Below are 19,773 nucleotides of genomic sequence, written 5' to 3'. Positions count from 1 at the left end.
AACAGGGAATTGCTCTGTTTTATTATCTTTGTTTGAATAAAGTAAGGCTGCAAAGTGGAAGCAGAAAATAGGATATTAATCAGAGTGTTTTCATCTTGTTGGTCCTGGCAGTCAGGGCCAACAAGATGATCGTACACATAAATTACAGGCCAAACAACGGGCTACATCAGAGGACATACAAGGGCAGGAGGCAAAAGGCAAGACATTGAATTACATGGCAATTCAGAAGTACATGAGTCCCATATCTTTTTATTTATCAATTTATCAGTTGATTTATTGGTTTTGTAACAATTTATTAGTAAGACTACAGTCTATGTGTTTGCATTTTTCTGCTGCATCTGACTTGAAAAGTAGCCTAAATGTACTTATATTTGCAGATATTTTATCAGTGTAACTGTATATACATAGCTATTACATACCAATTTTCCTATGTTTAATCATTAGTCTCTAACGTCCTGTTTAAAATGAAAACACGACGTTAGCATATTTAAAGACTTCTATTTTCTAGAAGACTTTTATTTTGTGTTTCAAGAAAGAAATCTAGATATTGCATTTACAATGCTTTCCATACAAATATATTACCTTGTATACATGTATTTATTTTGTATGTAGCCTGTAACAAGAATCAGGGCTGATTTTGACCTCTTATTTTTTTAGTTATTAGGTAATTAATGTAACAAATGCAATGTATTTCTTTTTATTTGATCACTAGCCTTTTTTTTTTTTAAAAATCACAAAAAATACCAGTTAGAAAACATAGTTTTATAGTGTACTCTTCTTCTTCCTCTTCTTTAAATAAGGTAATGAAGTCTTAAATGCAAACACTACAGCATTATACTTGCTAATTCTTTTCTTGATCTTTTTCCTTTTGTTCTTATTAACATCTATCCTACATACTTTCTGAAAGGCATTTTTAAGAAAAAAAGAAAACACGATTCTCCCTGTGTCACAAACGGGGCAGAGCTGAGCAGTGGGTGACGTTTGACGTGCCCCGGAAGTGTTTCTCCTTACCCAACGAGGTCAAAATGGCGGCTTGCTGCATGTGAAAGGGTCGAGACGGGAGCCGGGTTTATGACTCAGGAACATGTATAAATCACCATGTAGGAGACTTTCAGGTAACGTCACTGACATTAAATGATTTAATCTACTACACCGATATGGTTGAATGCCATTTTTATTCGTACTTTTGTGAAATATCCCCGACAAGCTAACACTGAAGCTAGTTAGCTTAGCGCCTTCCCGGTTAGCAGCAGTGTTCTTATATGGGATGTGGATTGACCTCAAACAGAAGTCAAGCAACTGTATATACAGAGGCTAAAATAAGCACTATACTGGCATGGTTTATTGTGAAGTTGTTTACTCCGTATTTGTGCATCTATCCATCCATTAAAGGTTTTTGGTGGCATAATGTTACTTCGAGGATGTGAAACTGTCCTATGCTAAAAGTGTTTTAAGTATAAAAATGGGGATATATGGGTAATTTTTTTGATCACGTAACTCACATCTTTGCAAAGGAATATTTTCAACTTTTGTAGAGTTCAGTTAACCCTAATACTTCTAACCCTTGTTAGTCTAGTACATAATTTAATTAAATGCCTTCGTCTTGTTGCAGGTTTGGTCGGTGCTAGTGTCAAACAGAAACTACTTCAAAATGTTCCTCGATGTAACCAGAGTGCTCGCAGCCTCATTCGGTTGTACAGAGGAGATCCCTCAAAGTGGCTAACGTACCAGCATCTCAACTTCTTGAAACGCCAGGTAGATTCACTAACACTATTCTCCTAATGTCTTACTGTTTCTGTGTGACTTTATTTTTGACATTCAAATACCTGTTGTGTATGTGTTGCTGTAATCTGTCACAGATGTATTTGCTGTTTAACACTGTTTTATAGTTCTGGGTTATGTTACTCAATGTCTAAGGTGTTTGTATTAAGCCTTTTTGGATTTACTCGTAAATATATTCCATACTTTTTTTCCAGTGTTTGGAATGTCTGTTTATAAATCGGGAATAGAGTGTATACTTAAAGCAGCATATGAGTTTCTTCACCAATTTTTAATCAAATCTAAAACTGGAGTCATGGCCTAAGTATCAAAAATGAAGTCTTTCCGTGATTATGCACATGAATCTCTTCCTTCACAGTGAACAATTTCGAAGTGTACTCTACCATAAACGATCCATTTGTTCACAAACAGAGACTGTAGGTCACTCTGACATTTTCAGAAATTGACGTGCATTGTGGGAAGCAGAGCTCCATGCAGCCACAGTAGCAAGAGGCAATGAAGCTGTTTCCATGTTTGTTGCCGCTGTGGCCATAATGTGGCTGCATGGAGCTCTGCTTCCCACAGTGCATGTCGCGACAAATTTCAGAAAATACCCGAGTGACCTACCAACTGTTGGTAAACAAATGGATTGTTTATGGTGGAGTATACTTCAGAATTGTTCACTGTGAGGGAAGAGATTCAGGTGTGTAATCACAGAAAGATTTACGGATTTGTGATACTTGGGCTATGATTCGGGGTTTACATATTTGATGAAAAATTGGTGACAAAAGTCATACACAACTTTAAGAGGTTGTCAGAGATATGGAGGCACCTTTCCATATCATTGTTTTCACTTAAAATTGCTATGTTGGCAAAGCAAATATAACTTTATTAATTACTTTGGCACCTTTTTCAACATATTATATGAAGAGGATCAGATTTATTCCAACTGTATCAGTTGGTTTTTAAGTATTGACAATCATATTATCTATTAATAATTTTTAAAAAATTTATACTGATTTTGAAGCATGTTCTTTTACAAAATAATTCTATTGTGGTAACAGAAAAGTACCCTCCAAATCTTTTCTTTAACACTGTAACCCGATTTCTTTCAGTATGTTACAAAGAACAACAGCGAACTCCATCAACGCGCCATCCCAAAACAGGCTCCTCTTGTGACCATTGTGGATGAGGGAGATGATAGTGTTGAGAGGCAGGTCCAGAGAATACCAACTATAGCTCCTGAGCAAGAAGATCTGACTGTATCCACCGTAGATGCTATAACAAGAGATGCAACATTACAGGAAACCTCCACAACGGTTGGATCAACAAGTGAAACTCCCCATGTGCAAGTGGAAACAGAGCACACGAAGGCGGCACGTCTGGAAAGACAGTGGAAACAGCTGAAGGTTGAAATAGCTGACTTACCGGATATCTATGCCAGACTGGCCAAAATTAAGCTAACAGGTAGAGGAATCTTCATCATTTTGGACCAAATAAATATAGATGCAAATTATGTGAATCCAACATGTTATAGAAAAGACATTACAGATTGTTATACTTTATACGAATACATAAAATCCTCAAATTTGACAAAGTGAAAATGGAGAATAGTTGGGCATTATACATTCATATTGATTATGATTGACTTCATTTCATAATCAGTTATTAGATTAATTTACATTTAAGGCAGTGCTTTTATCAGGGGTTGTTGACAAACATTTATTGTCAGTGTTTACTATTAATTTGGACTGTACACTTGTACATAGATTAAAATGTGGTAGTCTGAAATAGAGATCTTCTTTATTGGTGACTATGTATTTTGTTTATAAAACCACTTTACTTTGTTGGTTTCAGCACTGGTGGTTATGACTGCAGCAGCCGGGTATGCCATGGCTCCGGTACCTTTTGACCCAGCCATCTTCTTTGTGTCGTCTTTGGGAACAGGCCTTGCCTCTTGTACTGCAAATTCAATAAACCAGGTGAGTTATCCTCAAGTTAAACTAAACGTGGCCAGTAGTGTTTGTTATTGTATGAATGTTTGATTATTGGCATTAGGTGGTACATGTGTGTCTAATAACCTGGTAATTGGGTGTAAAATAAATTAACCAAGTAATTAATTCATGTCCATATTTTCCATAAAACAACAATATTACATTCATATTATGGTAGTTATTGAACAATACAGGTGGTTTTGGATTTCTAATAAAGTTCTTATAAGTAGTTTTTTAACTGTATAAACATGAAGTTGATTATTGACACAAACCCAGATCTGTGTTGCCATTAGCTTGGAATTGTAGAATATGCCTTTAAAAATGATCTATTTAGAATTGCTGTCTGGCCTTTGAGCAGCAGTAATAGCATATTTTTATTTAGGCACAAATTATAAAAGTGCATTTTATGTTTGTGGTTTGCACCTGCCTCAGTAAATCAAGGGGTGAGTTTAAAAATTACTGTGTGAACTCTCCTGCTCTTTATTGTACCCGTTTTAAATAATTCTCAATTCTTACATTATCAATAACTCTTATTGACCGTGTCTCACCCTCAGTGGTAGCTAAACAAGAACATGTCAGCAGTGTCTAGTTACAGGTTTGCTCAGCCAGCTGATGTGGTTGGCATGTCTTAAGTACATCTGATTTTATTGTTTGAGTGTCTGTCACTGGACAGGCAAGAAAACAATCTATGGTTAAACCTGATCCACAGTTTCCTTTGTTATTCAAAACTCTGGGAAAAAAACAAGCTGCTGTCCCTTTTTTACTTACTCTACATTCCTTTTTACCTACGCATCTCAAAAATGCATCAAGCGACTGTAACGCTATTATTATTTCCCTTGTGGAAAGCTTTTTTTAACAAAGAAGAAGCAGAGTGTATGGACACTTAGAATGCCTAGAATAAGTAGGGCCTCTGTTTGTTGCCAAGTGTTGACATTCTACAAAGGAATTTGCTCCGTGACTTACGGATATTAGTCTAATGGGTGACCTCTCCTTCAGCCCTGAATTGAACTCTGCTTAGTAGTGTCTTTGGCCTGTAATTTGGCAAGCCTCTTGATTACACTGCAGGTTCTTGCCCTTAGGGCCACCCACCACTCCTGTCCAAGTTTACTCTCCCTAGCTGCGTTCCAAGGTGCTGTCTTCATGGTTTTTCCAACTTTAATTTTAGGCTATAGCCCAACAGGTCACACAACCTGTAAGTTTGTTTTAACTCTAATAGGGTTTTCCGTACCATTTTAGTGTTTAGGTGCAGCACTCAAGCCATTTGGGGAGCCACTTAAGTCAAATTCATGTGAAATGATTGCAGAGAGCATCAAAGCTGTCTAAACTAACTTTTCTTCAGATGTAATGTTTGTAGTCAATTCCCAAAGTACTCCAAGAATATTAGACTTTAAGGTTTTTGGATGTTTTGTATGATTTTTGTGAACATCTGATCAAAATTTTCCAAATGTATGCTCTATTTATGTATATATTTATTTGCTTGCTTACGTTATTTGCATGTTTTGTCTCCTTGGAACTCAACCTGAATATACTGATATTGGTACAGATTATGTACCAATTTTTTACTCTAGTTGCCCCATAGATATTGCTGCACACAAAATATAAACAGCGTTGTTATTGTAGCGAGGCTTGAATAGTGTCAATCAGTCTCTCACTTTGCTTAAAATTGAATTGGCCTGAAACAGAGCTCTACTCTGACTCCTCACTGGACCCCTACCTTTCACTGAGCAGGTGTGTAAATATCCTTCAGGTATTTGAAAAATGTCTCCCTCTCAGCAGGCTGAAGAGTGTAGCCCAGACTTGGTCTTTATGACAATTACAGCGCTGAGTGATGTAAGAGGCGGTTGCCACTGTTTTGCGTCCCTGGTGTCCCTTTATGTGTGGGCTCATCCTGAAGTCGGCCCCGTCAGTCTTCATTTTGTTCAATAAATCAGCCTGGGGTAAGGAAGCCCCACAGAATTGTGTTTCTTTGGTTTTTACCTCAGGGTATTTTCTTTTTGCTCTCCTTTAATCTGGGTCACTTTCAAAGTTACATGGAACAGGAAGCATGGGTGAAGATGAAGTTCAGAGTAGATATCCCCCTCATGCTGGTTGCAAATTTGATAAATTTCTGTTAAATCTGCTAGGGGAACCACCTATCAGTCAGTCCTGAGATGCACAACTAGTTGAAGGCATTTATTTATTTAGAATACTTTAATTTGTAGCTTGGTTTTGAGCAGTTTTTGCAAAAGTCATAATTTTTTTGTGTGTCAAATTCTGACTGAAATTATAATAAAGTGCTTTCTACAGGCCCAATCAAAAATACAAAAAAATTACCTGTGGTCTTAAAATGTGGCAGTGCAACTGTAGTTTCTCAGAAATACATTTTTTAACCCCATAGTATTATACAGTGTATAGAAACACAATATTCTTTTAGCATTTGGAAATAAAGATCTCAAATATCTCTCCTGAATCCACTCACTGACACATATATGTAGGAAACAAATACAGTAGTAATTATACACAACAAATATAGGTGTCATATCTTGAGCCTAAAAGGTATTAGAATTTGATTATATTAGTTAGAGACCCTTCAAATATGAATTGATGATGTAGACTTTGTGATTAGAATTTTACAGTAATAAAGAAAAAGTCTAAATATATCCATATGGATTAAAATCCGAATAAACATTTTGTATAAATAAATTCACAGTGAACAGTATACATACGCAGATGCAGATTACGTCAGCATTTCTTTCTTCTGTATGATTGGCCTTGTATGTCTATAAAAGCCTGATTTTAATCAATAGTGAAGGCCTAAGTTTCTTTCTTTGTGGCAAGTAGTTCTGTGATGTAAAGCCTCAGCACAGGTCGGAATCATTCTGAAACATTTATTTTCTTAATGTGTTTAAAGTTGATTTTTAGACAACACCCTGCAAGTCTTGCTTTTTAACATGTTCAGCAGGTTACACTATAAATGTGAACATGTAGTCACTGACTGCCTTCTTTCAGTTAGGTAATAGTTTCCTCTCCTACTTATCTGGTGAGTAGAGAAATATGATGCCCTATTCATTCAGTGTAACAGTAGTTGGTGGTGCTGTTTTGTTTGGTGAAGAATGTCATTCTTGTCAGTGTAATTATAGACATTGAAGCACAAGAGATGTCATGTGTGACTAGTAATTGTGTGCTGGACGGCCACTGGGGCTTCTGCACTTCACTGTACTGTTTTCACATGCTTAGGATTCTGTTGTAGTTTTTTGTCAAAGACACGCCCTCACCAAGGTGTAACTGATCATGAAACTTTGGTCATCTATTTATTTTTCAAAACCCTCAATAGAAGTGGAGTGAAGATGAAAAATTTCCAATGTTCAGATCTGCTGCCAGATTTTTTTCTTTCAGTCTTTTTCATCTTGAAAAACTGGCGCTTCGTTATTAGTGTGGTTAGTTGAGATCAAAGCTAGATGCTGTTTTATACGAAGAATCAAACATAAGCCTGACAAACAAATCAAAGCAGAACAAGACCCTAGTTGAGATCACTTCCTATGCATTCTGGTTCCCCACCCTAATCCCTTAATGCTTGGCATGTGAATAGGCAGAGGAGTGTGGAAGTATGTGACCACACAACTGTTGAATTACCTTGAGGAAAGCAGGAAAGTGCCTTGAGGGAGAGAAAAATGCTTTGGCTCTTGGAAGTGGCAGGCAGACCTTCAGCAGAGCTGTCAAAAGCCAAGGCTGCTCTTTGTCCCATTGGGAAGCACCCGTAGGGCAAACTGAAATTTTGTGGTTTCTTTTTAAAATGTTACTGCATTTAGGAAACTGGCGGAGGGGTGTAAGCACTCGGAGTCACGTAACAATGGCATGTCACCATCTAGAGTTTCTCACCACAGTCAGCGGACTTAATGCTGTCATGTCTGTCTTAATGCAGTCACACAGGACAGTCATGTCTAACACAAATGGGTGTAATTATTTAGGCTTCCGTTGCAAGTAGCTCTTACAGGGCCGTAATTATGAAGTCTTTTCAAACTGCAATTCTTGTGGATACATCTTGAAATGCCATGTTTTGGTTTAACCTCAAATCTAGCCACCTAAAAACTGCCGCTAGGGCTAGCCAATCTGATTATCAGTCATAGTGGACAATTATCTGATGTACTTTTCAAAGGAATCATGCATATAAATAAATGCACTATTTTTATATAGACCTGGTTCATAGGTATATATACTGTTTTTATAGGAAATACATACTGTTAATAGAGATACGTTCTGTTTCATAGATATACACACTGTTATTCATGGTAATACGTACTGTTAATGTTCATAGATATACTCACTGTTAATACTGTAAACTGTGCCTATTCATATTTTATCCAGTTTTATTTTTTATTCTACTAAGCTCTGTTCTTATGCTACTTAAATTGCATTTTTAAGTTATATTTTCTTATCTTATTTTAAAGTTTTTGTAATTTTATATTCGCTCTATTCTTATTTTTGTAGCACTGGTGTTTGTTAATGTTGCTGCTCTGACTGGAGTTGCACTCCTAATTTTATTGTACACACAATGATAATATATTTTTATATTTATTTTATATATTGCATTAGTAAATAACTTACAAACTTTCCTACAGCTCTAATATTAATTTTAAAGGAGCCAAGTAACATTATTACAGTTTTGCATCATAGGTTGTTTTACATTGGCTACTGCCAAATAAGATGTTATTACACCAATTGCAATTGTTTGATTCAGATTTTATGATTAAATTGTGCTCATTTAACAACAGTGCAATGAAGGCCTCAAAGACTTTTATGTAGGTCAGTTGTTTTAGAAGTAAGATTTCTTTGTTTCCCTGGCATAGAAACGAGAATATTATAAACAAAATAAAGTTTAACAATCCATCCATAATCATATGATCTTTTGGCCATATCGCCAACACTTAATTGTTCATTTACTCCCCGGGCATTTCAATACTTAGTTCCCTCCAGTCCTACAGGTTAGTTTTAGTTAAAAAAGGCCATACTCTGAGCCCCATACCAAGCTCTGCTTCCACAGGTGTTCCAGCCGTCAACACCTTCCAGTCTGTCCACTACTTCAGCTAATTGGATAATTGACGCAGACTCAAGTTGAAGCTGGAGCCTGAAAGACCTCGGGGGAAGCACGAGGGTCCCTGTAGTGTAAACAAGACCTAATAGTCTCTAGTGTTTGTCACACTGTGTCAGCTGTTGTGTTTGTTTTGATGAAAATTGAAGTTAACTTACTCTGTGGCTGCGTTGTGTCAGTCTTGATTTCGTGACTATGACAGCCAGTTTTCTTTTGTGTCTGTGTCTCCTGTGGTGAGCTGTCTGAGGCTGGCATGCATAAGCGAGCCCCCACAACCCCCCTACCCATCCACTGCAACCACCAAGCTGCACCCTTTTCTATTTTCCTGTACAGGCATGCATTATTTACCCTCATGCATGCCTCCTTCTGAGTGCAGCTTGGTCAGCCCCTTCTACTGTATGGATCCATGACTGAACACAGGGAAGTGGGGGGGTTTTTTGCAATCAAATACCAACTGTCAGTATGTACAATTTGGTTGAAATAATATTGGGCATTAAATGATCAGTTGTGAAGACGCAAATTAATTAATTAAAAAGCCATTTCCTTATACAGATCCTGTAAAAAGTGCTAAATTGTCTTAAATGAAATAGCCTAATACTGCAGTTTTAGTTTATACTTTTACTTGCTTTTTCATATATGAAAAAGAAATGGACAAAAAAAAGGAATGTTAATGTATTTAAGTGTTCGTAAGAAAGTAGAAAATGTGAAACTGGTTCTCTAACTGTAAACATTCAATAAATATTAATGAAGAGTCTAAAAATACTGTATATTGCATACACTATTTTGTATATTTTTTTGCAGTGCAGACTATTTTATGGTTTTTGATCGGACATGTTTGAATATTTAGGTCTAATTCCTACTTTTATGTTGTTGCTGCAGACACCAGTTACAAGTGCACAGATCACTGCAAAGGCTGGTTCTGCTTTGTGACTTACAAAATAACAGTGTATTTCAGCACCAGATTTTTTTTTTTTTTTTTTTTTTTTTTTTTTTTTTTTTTGAAAAAACAGCCAGTTTAACACCTAATGACAACATAGTGGTATTTTAAGCACAGACCAATGCAGGCTTTGTCTAAATGATTCAGTCTTTATCTCAGACATATTGTTTTGCAGCAGTAGTCCCATTTATTCAGATATTTGTAAGTCAGGAAAATTTAGATTAATTTATGAATGGCACCCAATTAATCGACACATTGAAACTCAGGCAGTGTTATCACCAAGGATAAATGAATCTGCAAGAAGTTTTTAATAGGATTTAGAAAGTTTTAGGACCGTGCTTTTTGTTGTTGACTCACTCTATACTTATGCACATTAAATCTAAAATTAAAGGCTGAGAGATTCAGTTACAGAAACTTTCAGAGGATTTTACAATGAGACTCGACAAAGGACAAAAATAGTTGCCTGTGACGATGCTTGTGCTTCACTTGCAGATACATTTGGGCTTTAATTTAGACAGGCTAAAGGTGTAAATGGTAGCGCATCAGCAGCACAGTAGGCAGTCGTCTGCTTCAGGGTTTGGTGCAGATGTACGGGGGCCCAACAGTCAAGGTTGCCACAACAATTTTCCAGAATGGGGCTCCTCTCTTTGTAAGCTGGAGCACCTCACATATCTTCGTACCTCTCATGAGGATCATTAGTTGTAACAGGACCTCAGAGTCTTTCAGTTTAAAACCCTGACCATGGCTCTGTTCAAAGATAATGAAACCCTTCCATCCTGGATTTGTGTCGGTTCCCAGCTGAGAAACACTGATAGAAGATATGGTTTCAAACAGGCGCTAGAGAATACCTTCAGCATGATGACATTGCTACTCCTTTTGTGCAATTTATTTTCATTTTGCTTTCATTTGCCTCCTCCTCATGCCACAGTCCTCTTGATGGATCACAGTTAATATAAGCCCCAGATTGAAGGCATAGAGTATTTGTTTTTTTCCTCAGCTTCCATCCTTGGCGGACAGTTTCAAAGAGAGCGTGAGACAGATGGAGTTGTAATATCAGTGCTTGTCATATTAGTTCCAGTGGATATGTAATTGACTGTTCAAAAGTGTTTGGTCTGTCACAGGATAATGTTTTGGGCATTTCTGCAGGCTGCGTTTTAGAGCTAAAGGTCAATCACATCAGAAGCTCAGCCAAGTGGTTTAACTCAAAGTGATCCCTTACTTAGTGCAGATGCTGCTTTTAAGATCTTGTTTTCCAGCAGCTTAGCAGAAACAAAACAGCGAGTTGATCTTTGACATTGATAGCTTAAGTTTTTGTTTTGATGGTCTTCATCAAGCTGTTAGTTCAGTCAAGAAGAAAAGGATGGAAATCTCTTTTAATTGCCTTGAAAGACAGCTTGTAAGAGACTTGATGGGTGTCTCTCATTTGGTGCTGGATTAAAATGAATATTTAACAAGTTGATCCTGATTAATAGTTAATTTCTTTAAAGCCTTTTGTCTTTGTCACCCACGGGGTGCCAATCTATTTTAAACTGAACAAATGGATCTCTTGCTGCCTCAGACAGGGGGACAGATGCTTTGCTCTGATAAAGTCAGGAAAAGTAAATCCACCTATTATCCCCCCAAGTTGAATGCCAAAGGGGTGCCAAGAGGAAATACTATTGCCAGACAAAGTGTTAGATAGGCTTGAAAAGATGATCTCAAACAGAATTATCTAGTCAGCAAAGTCTTAATTGTTAATTTGTTTTATTTACTAGTCTTAAGTAGTAAAGTATTTAGTTTGTGTTGTTCTTAAAGTAAGCAATGCTTGTTTTCATATTATTTTACTTTATTTTACTTTGCCAGTTGTATTTCACTTACACCCACAAACCCTGAAGGATATACAGATTTAAATGAGTTTATTTCCATACTTATGATTTTTCCCCTGCTTCATCTCACCATATTCTTTTTGATCTCTGCATGTAGTCTTAACAAACACACACTGACTTCAAAACGGGCGGAAACCATGACTTTTCACTGAAGTTGTCCACAACATGCCGTCATCTTTTTTAGAGGCTAATACTTAGCGACGCACACCCCTACTTACACACAAAGTGTCTCTCTGAGCCACAGTTCAATGACACAGCTTGTTTGGGAAAACACACTTCACCACAATAGAGTTGTCTTTACCTGACCATGACTGAGTGAAGAGCAGGTGCAGCCCCCTCCTCTCCAGCTCCCTGATTAGCCCTTGGTTTTTGACTGAACTCTGTAATTATGGGCATCAGTGACCAATAAGACGACATGCAGACACCATTCAGACAGACTGAGTCAGAGGGAAATGCCCACCTCAGTTCTGCCTGGCACTGTTTTTATTCATACACACATAGGTATGTAGGTATGAAGTATGCATACAGGGCTAATTTATTGACAGAGAGTCTTAGTATTTACAGAGAAAAGTATTTCTCTCAAAATAACTGGTTGTACTGAGAGCAGGCACTTGAAGTCAAACAGTAAAGGATCTGTCAAGGTCTTGATTTCTTTTCAACCTTTATCAAAGATTCTTAGAAAAATTTAAACAGCCTTTATTTGTAGTGAGGGTGGCATTACGTTGTGGAAAATTCAGCTTGCGTCATCAAGGTGCCAGAATGTAGAGACTGTTTATTAATATAAAAAAAAGTAAACTGCTCCTGTGGAAATTGGATGGGATATAAAAGGTCACTGAAGATGTGCTCATTTTAGAAGTGAGGGTTTTATTTCCATCAGTGCAGAACATTAGCAGATTGGGACCAGAATTGTACGTGCCTATTGTAATTATCATAATATCATTTAGTATTTTAAAGACTTTTCCCAAATGTTTTTGTTTCTGCTTAAAGCCTTTATGACCTGAAAGTTGAAGTTATGTCAGAAAAAGTAATGAGAAGAATGCCCTGTATGATGCTGATGCTAACCAGATGAGTAAACAGTGTGTTTTGATATGTCATACTATATTGCATTAAAATCAATTGCAGAGCAGCGGGTAACAACGGTTGGATAATGTTTTCTTCTTTTGTTGAGTAAAAGCTTGTGCTTATTCTGAATCTTTGGAGTGTGCTGTTTTCTAAGGAAATGTAGTAAGTGTATAGTACACACTTTTAGTAAGTGTTTTGATACTTTCAGTGTGTACACAACCCAACCAAACATGTCCAGACCTGTCGGAGCTCATGATGTAATGGTTTAGCAACAAAGTAGAAACGTCCGCTTTTTTCAAGGTTGATGAAAGTATCAGTTGATTGACGTATTAAGGTCCTGTACTTTTCATAGATATTTTCAAGAGTTTGTGTGGTGTTAATTTTTGCCCCCTCTATTTAAAGGTAACATAGCCAAAGGCAAATGGGAACACTCTTTGTAATATTGAGATCCGTGGATAATTAACAAAAGCAGCACTGTTTATGGCATGCCTGTGAGCCAGGACTGCATGCTAATTTAATTCCAACTGAGGAGCATTTGGAATGAGGACATTGTTGCTGAAAAACAAAATGGTTTCCAACACCAATGTTTTTCTCAACCCTTTGGTGCAATTTAACCTTTAAAACACTTAGTGTAATAGTTAAGTAGTGTGTTTGTTTTTAATGGACTAAAATAATGTAGTATACACTCTGTTTACTGGGGAATTTTCTAAATAAATCAGATAAAAGGTGGGTCTTTGAAAAGGCAGGTTGAAAGTTCAACTCATGAGGCTTTTCATCTTGAAACTTGATCAAAGTGGAATATATTATGTTAAAGCTTGCCCATGGCAATGTTAATTAAACCCAGATTAGCATTTATGGGGTCAGCTAGTACGGCAGACATATTAATATGCAAAGGCAATGCTACAATTTGGTTGTTTCTTTCTTATACCTGAACTCAGCAACTGTTAACATTTGTCTTCACTGTGGCGTCATACACATCCAGCATCAGCAAAAGATTAATATCTGTTAAGTCATGAACTAAAGAGCATCTGTTTTTAGCATTATTAGGAAATGCATTGTATAGAAAAAGCATTATGAAGACCCCACATGGTTATTATGAACTGTACATGTACTCATCTTGGCATTTTTGGAACAGATACTGACTTGCCTTATCCTATATATCTTTTATTAAGGTTTTTATCTCCCAATCTATCTACCCAAGTAAATGTGTTATTTCTTATGTAATCGCATGACATACAATGAGCAGCTGAAAAGATAGGAGATAATCCGCATGCATAGTACCATAGGTTATGCTTTCTTTGACTGTGGATTTTAACTTTTCCTGTATTAGTCGCATATCAAACCAAAAATATACTATGCTTTTTGGGGCTTCTCCTTATAGCCATATGTCACCAAATATAGTAGAAAGGACTAAAAGTATTGCTCACAACTTTATTATATACAGTATATACAGAAAACTTTATTATTATTGGTTGTAGAACTTGAGTAAATTCAGAAGAATGCATTGTCAGCCGTTCTCCTACCTGTCCTATCTTCACTTAAATGCATATATAAAAGAAAAAGTGGTGTTTTATTCCAGAGAGTCTGCCTCCTGACTATACATTTTTACACTGTTACATCTGATGGAGACACACATATGAGGTTGACTTTGTGCAGGAAGCATGTTGGTCCATCTGCTTCTCTCCCAAAGTCTCACCTGTGGGACAGACACCTACTATTTTGGGCGTGGACCCCTGTCTGTCTCTGGCTGTCTTCCGCCTGGCACACAGCAGATGATTAAAAGGATCTGCAGCCATATGATGATGTGGCGGTCTGTCACACCTTATGATGTAATAACTGCTGACAGACAAACCAAATTGTGTTTGTTTTTATGTCAGCGGTTCATACGTGGTTCATTTACTGTACACCTCATCATTTCTACTCTTTATTCACCAGTTCTATCCTTATATGTGAACCAGAAAAGCAGCAGAAAACCACTTTTTTTTTTTTCTTTATCACATGTTACAACATAACCTCATAAACCCTCATTATTTACATCTTAATAACTGTTTTGTCTTACCTCTGAGGCTTACCTTTGAGCTAGTGCATGACAGCATTGCCACATGGTCAAAAAAGAACAAAATTATCATATTTACTCATAATGTTATTCAATACTTAACTGAGCATTGAAGGGCCTCTGTCAGCAATGTTATGTTTTTTGTTTTTTTACACTATATAAGTGCACGTTTGATCCTGTTTTTCCTGCTCATTGGTGGTGTTTGCGGGGTGATGAGGTTGTGTTGTAGCTCCAGTTCAAGATACTCAAGATCATGTGCTCATCTGTAATGTGCAGCATGAGTAATGCCTTCAATTCATACACACATACACGTGATGGAGCACTTCAAGGATGACATTTTCATAGGCTAATCTATACGTCAGCATTAGTCGTCCTTTGACAAAAGACTAGGGAAGTTTTCCACTTGATTTGGAATTTTAGATTAGTGACAAACTTATGATACATAGCTGTTAAGTTCTGCAAGATGATCTCTACGAACAACCTTTTTTTTAAATTGGAAATGCAGAGCTATGAACAAACCATACCTTACTCGCATGACATTGTATCCACCACTAAGCTTCCAACTTTTAGCTAGATTTTAGTGCTCATCTCTAGCTAGTCACAGCAGTAGCTAGTCAGTAAGTTGCACCCCCAACAAACTCTAGTCTTTTTTAAGACTAATTTCTGCAGCCTTTTATTGTGTCCCTGTTCATCTGTTGCATTTTGTTGTGCACTTGTGTACTCAGATCTTTAGGGTGAACTTTCTCCACTGTCTGTGCAGTTTTAGCTTTGCTTCTCGACAGGTGCTTCTGCTTTTGCTCTTTCAATTCTGATTTGTAATTCGTCTTCTTGTAATAAATGTTTATGGAGAGAAAGAGTGGGTTGGATACGAGAAACTCCAATATCACCATCTCACACATTTAAAGGGGTCGTATTTTGCTAAACCTACTTTTATTAGTCTTTGGTACATTTATTTGTGTGTTTGGGGACCCTAATAGTTCAAAAAGTTTGAATTTGAACCCTCCAGGTGCTGCAAAGCTATCTTTATATTAATTTTGGCAAAAATCTAGTGGATTTCTACAACCCGTTCCAATTCCTGCTTAATTTGTTACGCTTTATAACTAGTTATGTCATTACATTTGCACATATAAGGTCAAGACTTCAAACAAACATTTTTCTGAGTACCCCATAATTGTTTATCAGTAGCAACGGTTGTAGTCCATACTGAAAATGTGTCCAAACTTTGAGCCAATCACCTAAAATGTTCAGTTGTTGGTTGTATTAATGAACTCTATCTCTATCGCTCTCTCTTTTTCCCCTTCTCTACCCTCTCTCTTTAACCCCAACTGGTCAAGGCAGATGGCCATCCTCCAGGAGTCTGGGTCTGCTCGAGGTTTCTGCCTGTTAAAGGGAAGTTTTTCCTCGCCACTGTCACCAGTCACAAGTGTTTGCTCCTGGAGGATTCTGTTGGGTTTCTGTAAATTGACTTAGAGTCTGGTTTTGACCAACTCTATATATAAAATGTCAAGAGATAACTTTTTTTTGTGATCTGGCACTATATAAATAAAATTTGATTGATTGAGTGATTTAATTGGTTTTCCCCTGTAAGTCGCTTTGGAAAAAAGCGTCTGCCAAATGCGTAATGCATAAACTCAAGTGGCTGAACGGGACAGAGCATCACAGTCGACAACCTGAAGGGGATGGGGCATGAAGTGGCTCATTTGGATTTAAAGGTCCAGCGCTCAAAATGACCTTTCGGGTGTCATTAGTCAGAAATAGGGTTGAAGATGGACCTGTGGAGTTGAATTAATGAAGAATTCAGACCCAAGCATAGCATTTACAGTTTATGTAGACCACGGGGAAATGATTTAAAATGCATAATTCCATTTAGAAAAGCAAAATATCACTCCTTTAACAGCAATTTACCACTCAAAAAGTGTTATATTGTTAATTGTGTGCATTCTTCATGTGCTATGCTTTGAAGTAGAATTGGAGAAGTATCCTTTAACCTTTACTTAAAGACGTGACAGAAGAGCTCTGGAAAAATTCTCTTTAATTCCCAAATATCCGAACCTACTACATTCATCCTCGTTTCTCAGTAATCCACACTAAAATCATGTCATTCTGAGTTTGGGACCGTCACTGTGACTTCCCCAGAGGTATCGCACTCGCATACGCTCTCTCTCTCAATTCAGACACACTGGAAGCAGTGTCAACCCACATCCTGACTGAAAGGATTTCTGTTACATTCGCGAGACAGGCAGTTGACAGCTCGCTTCTGGAACCCGTTGAGAAGCTAACTGGATGTCTTTCCACTTGAGGCGAGAGTGAGAGGCGAGGGGATGGCACATGGAGGGATGGGTCTCATGGGTACGGTTGTGGCACTTTAGCAGGAAAGACTCTGACAGGAACTTGGTTACCCTGTTCAGTCCCCTCCCTTTCACTCGTGCAAACAGGAATCTTCCGTGTATAAATTATTTATCCGTGCTGCTTTTGCCACTGTTTATTCAACTATACCTCCTTCATTTAAGCACAGTTGAATCATTGTGTCTTTCTGTGTCTTTTCACTCAAAAACAAGAACCTAAAATGGGATTTAACAGGCAAGAAGTGCATAAAACCACTGATGGAAGCCACAATGCTTTATGGTTTGTAATCAGAGATCTAACAGCAGAAGGCCTTTTGTCTTTATTACTAGCCCATGTAATCATTGAAGAGCTCTCCATTCTACTTACTGAGGCCAAACCCATGATATTAACCATGTGTTCCCTTTGTCATTTCCTGTTAAATTTCTTTGTGAAGCTCTAAAAATGGGTTTGTGATCTGGCCAAAAGCTTGTATGACAATTTTTCTGAAGTAGAATCACAGTCCACAATGTGAATGGCAATTTTCACACCTTTTACAAAATTTAGGTCATCCACAACCAAACTATAACAGGTTTCCCACTGATTTTGGAGGCTTAAACTATGTGTGATAGCTTTTTGTTGAGATTTTTGTCATCTTAAAGTAATATTTTTACATCCGTTTGCACCATTTAACAATATCTTGATGAACTAAATGACTATCCACATTTCTGCCTGTATGTACTTTGCACTGTCTCCTGTTAATTCCCTAAACTGTGTCCATCTAATTTGTCCCATCAGATATTTATAATGAAGTAAAAGTAATACTTTATGCCAGACATCAGAAGTTGCACCAGCAGCCCACACACTTCTTTGCTGTTTGAAGTATTTTTCATGACATCGTTTTTTCTGCAGCAGCAGGACAACAATGCACACACACTCTACAGGTTAGCATGGACTTGACTGTAGACAGAGCTATGAACGAATGTCGATACATGAACGGAAATAACCATGTTAGTCTAGCAACATTAATGCTGATAGTGCAACAGTGCAACACTCTCTATAAAATACCATGATTCCACTGATGTTCAAACACTTTGACATTAATGGCAGCTGAGTAGGCGAGTTTGGACAGTGTTGTTTATCACACAGTCCTTGTGATTCTTCTTAACAGGATCATATACCAAATTAAGATTCATTATTTTCTGACCACTGTTTAGTCTTTCTTTATTTGAGCAGTTTTTTTATACAATACATTGTACATGAACTACTCTACTGCTGATTTGAGACAGTGTTGTAGTAGGATGTGTATTAAGGGTGCTGCCAGCAAAACTTTTTAATTGATGAATGAAATATGTATTTCATTATTTAATTCTTAGCTAATTTAATCCTTAGGTTACATTAATAACCATTGCAATTTATACATTTACCCTCTCAACCTTCTAATGAATATATAAATAATATAAAGGAAAATAGTGTTCACCGTTATTATTTGAATTATTTATCTGGAAACTGCTGTTCACACCACTGTACAGTGTAGGGTATAGTGGCGACAATCTATATTGTTTGATTTTATAGGTCTGTATATGGATAAACAAGTTGTATACAACTTACAGATGCACCAGGGAGTCTTCATTTAGTTCTTGTCAATCTTAATACCAGTTTTACAAAGCATGCAGTTCACCATTTTTTGTGAGTCTATTTTAAAAGAATTTTCAAGGAAGTTTTGTCTTCTTGGGGTAATGTCTTATTTTCAGTATGCTCTGGAATGAGCTGCTCAAAATGTGCATACATTTCAAAAGAACAATACATCAGCGTGTTCTACATTAATGGACCACACACCATTCCAGCTCCATTGTGTAAATGTTCATTGTGTTTCAGTTCATTTCACTGCAGATTTAAGTTATTAGGGACAATACTTGACCCTTTTACGTCCTTTTCCTGCCCTGTTCCCAAACCAAACCACTGTGCTTTACACTACCTTAAGCTGCAGGTGTGTTATCAGAAAACCAGTTTACAGAACACGCTAGTGGCCGGAAACAGAGTGAGAATAAAACACTGATTAAACACCATATAGCATGTTTCCATTAGTCCATATCTGCAGACCAGCAAATATCACTGCAGGCTAAGGTGCTTACTTCAAACCTATTGTATGCATAGTCAATAACAAACTACAGATAGAACTTTTTTTTTTCCATACAAAATTTGAAAGCGAACTTGTTAGTATTTGATCTTGTTGAAAAGATCTTTTGTTTCATTCCCAGTATTAAGTAACTGTAATATAAAAAAAAGCCAGTTTGCATAAACAGAGATGCAGCTGTCCAGTTTATTCTGCACGCTACATGTCATGACAGACATCTTATGGTATTTGTAACAATGTGGCTTATTGAAAGACTTCTCCCGCCATGTTGATTTGTCTAATTAATAGCCAGTTGACTCATCCTGATTGAAGTGTAAAGTGTCCTTAAATGGTAATGCTGTACAGTCAGTGAAGGGGAAATACTGGCTGCACACGCAGAGCTAAAACTGGCCATGTCACTGTCTTCTTCTGGAGTCCTCATTTTGATTTGAAAGGCTTGATGAATGAGCCTGTCTGGATGAAGGAGTGGATTTTGCCATGGGTCACCGCTGCAAATACAAATCTGGCAGAGGTGCTGATGGCTGCTGTCATGTCGGAGAGAACAGTGCAGGGCTTTATACGTGTCCACTCATTA

General features: G+C 37.2%; 1 protein-coding gene across 1 annotated transcript in view; it reads left to right on the top strand.

Annotated features, from left to right (window-relative positions):
* Window positions 1–1,006: 1,006 nt before the first annotated feature.
* Window positions 1,007–19,773, top strand: part of cox10 (cytochrome c oxidase assembly factor heme A:farnesyltransferase COX10) — a 43,416-nt gene continuing 24,649 nt past the window's right edge. The window contains exons 1-4 of the mRNA XM_030122263.1: window positions 1,007–1,115; window positions 1,613–1,755; window positions 2,874–3,225; window positions 3,616–3,740. Coding sequence (XP_029978123.1) covers window positions 1,085–1,115; window positions 1,613–1,755; window positions 2,874–3,225; window positions 3,616–3,740 — 651 coding nt within the window. The 5' untranslated portion in view covers window positions 1,007–1,084. The remainder of the gene's footprint in view (window positions 1,116–1,612; window positions 1,756–2,873; window positions 3,226–3,615; window positions 3,741–19,773) is intronic.

The sequence above is a fragment of the Sphaeramia orbicularis genome, chromosome 19 (genome assembly GCF_902148855.1).
Source record: "Sphaeramia orbicularis chromosome 19, fSphaOr1.1, whole genome shotgun sequence".
In the NCBI taxonomy this organism is placed as follows: domain Eukaryota; kingdom Metazoa; phylum Chordata; class Actinopteri; order Kurtiformes; family Apogonidae; genus Sphaeramia; species Sphaeramia orbicularis.
This window is presented reverse-complemented; position numbering and strand designations above follow the sequence as displayed.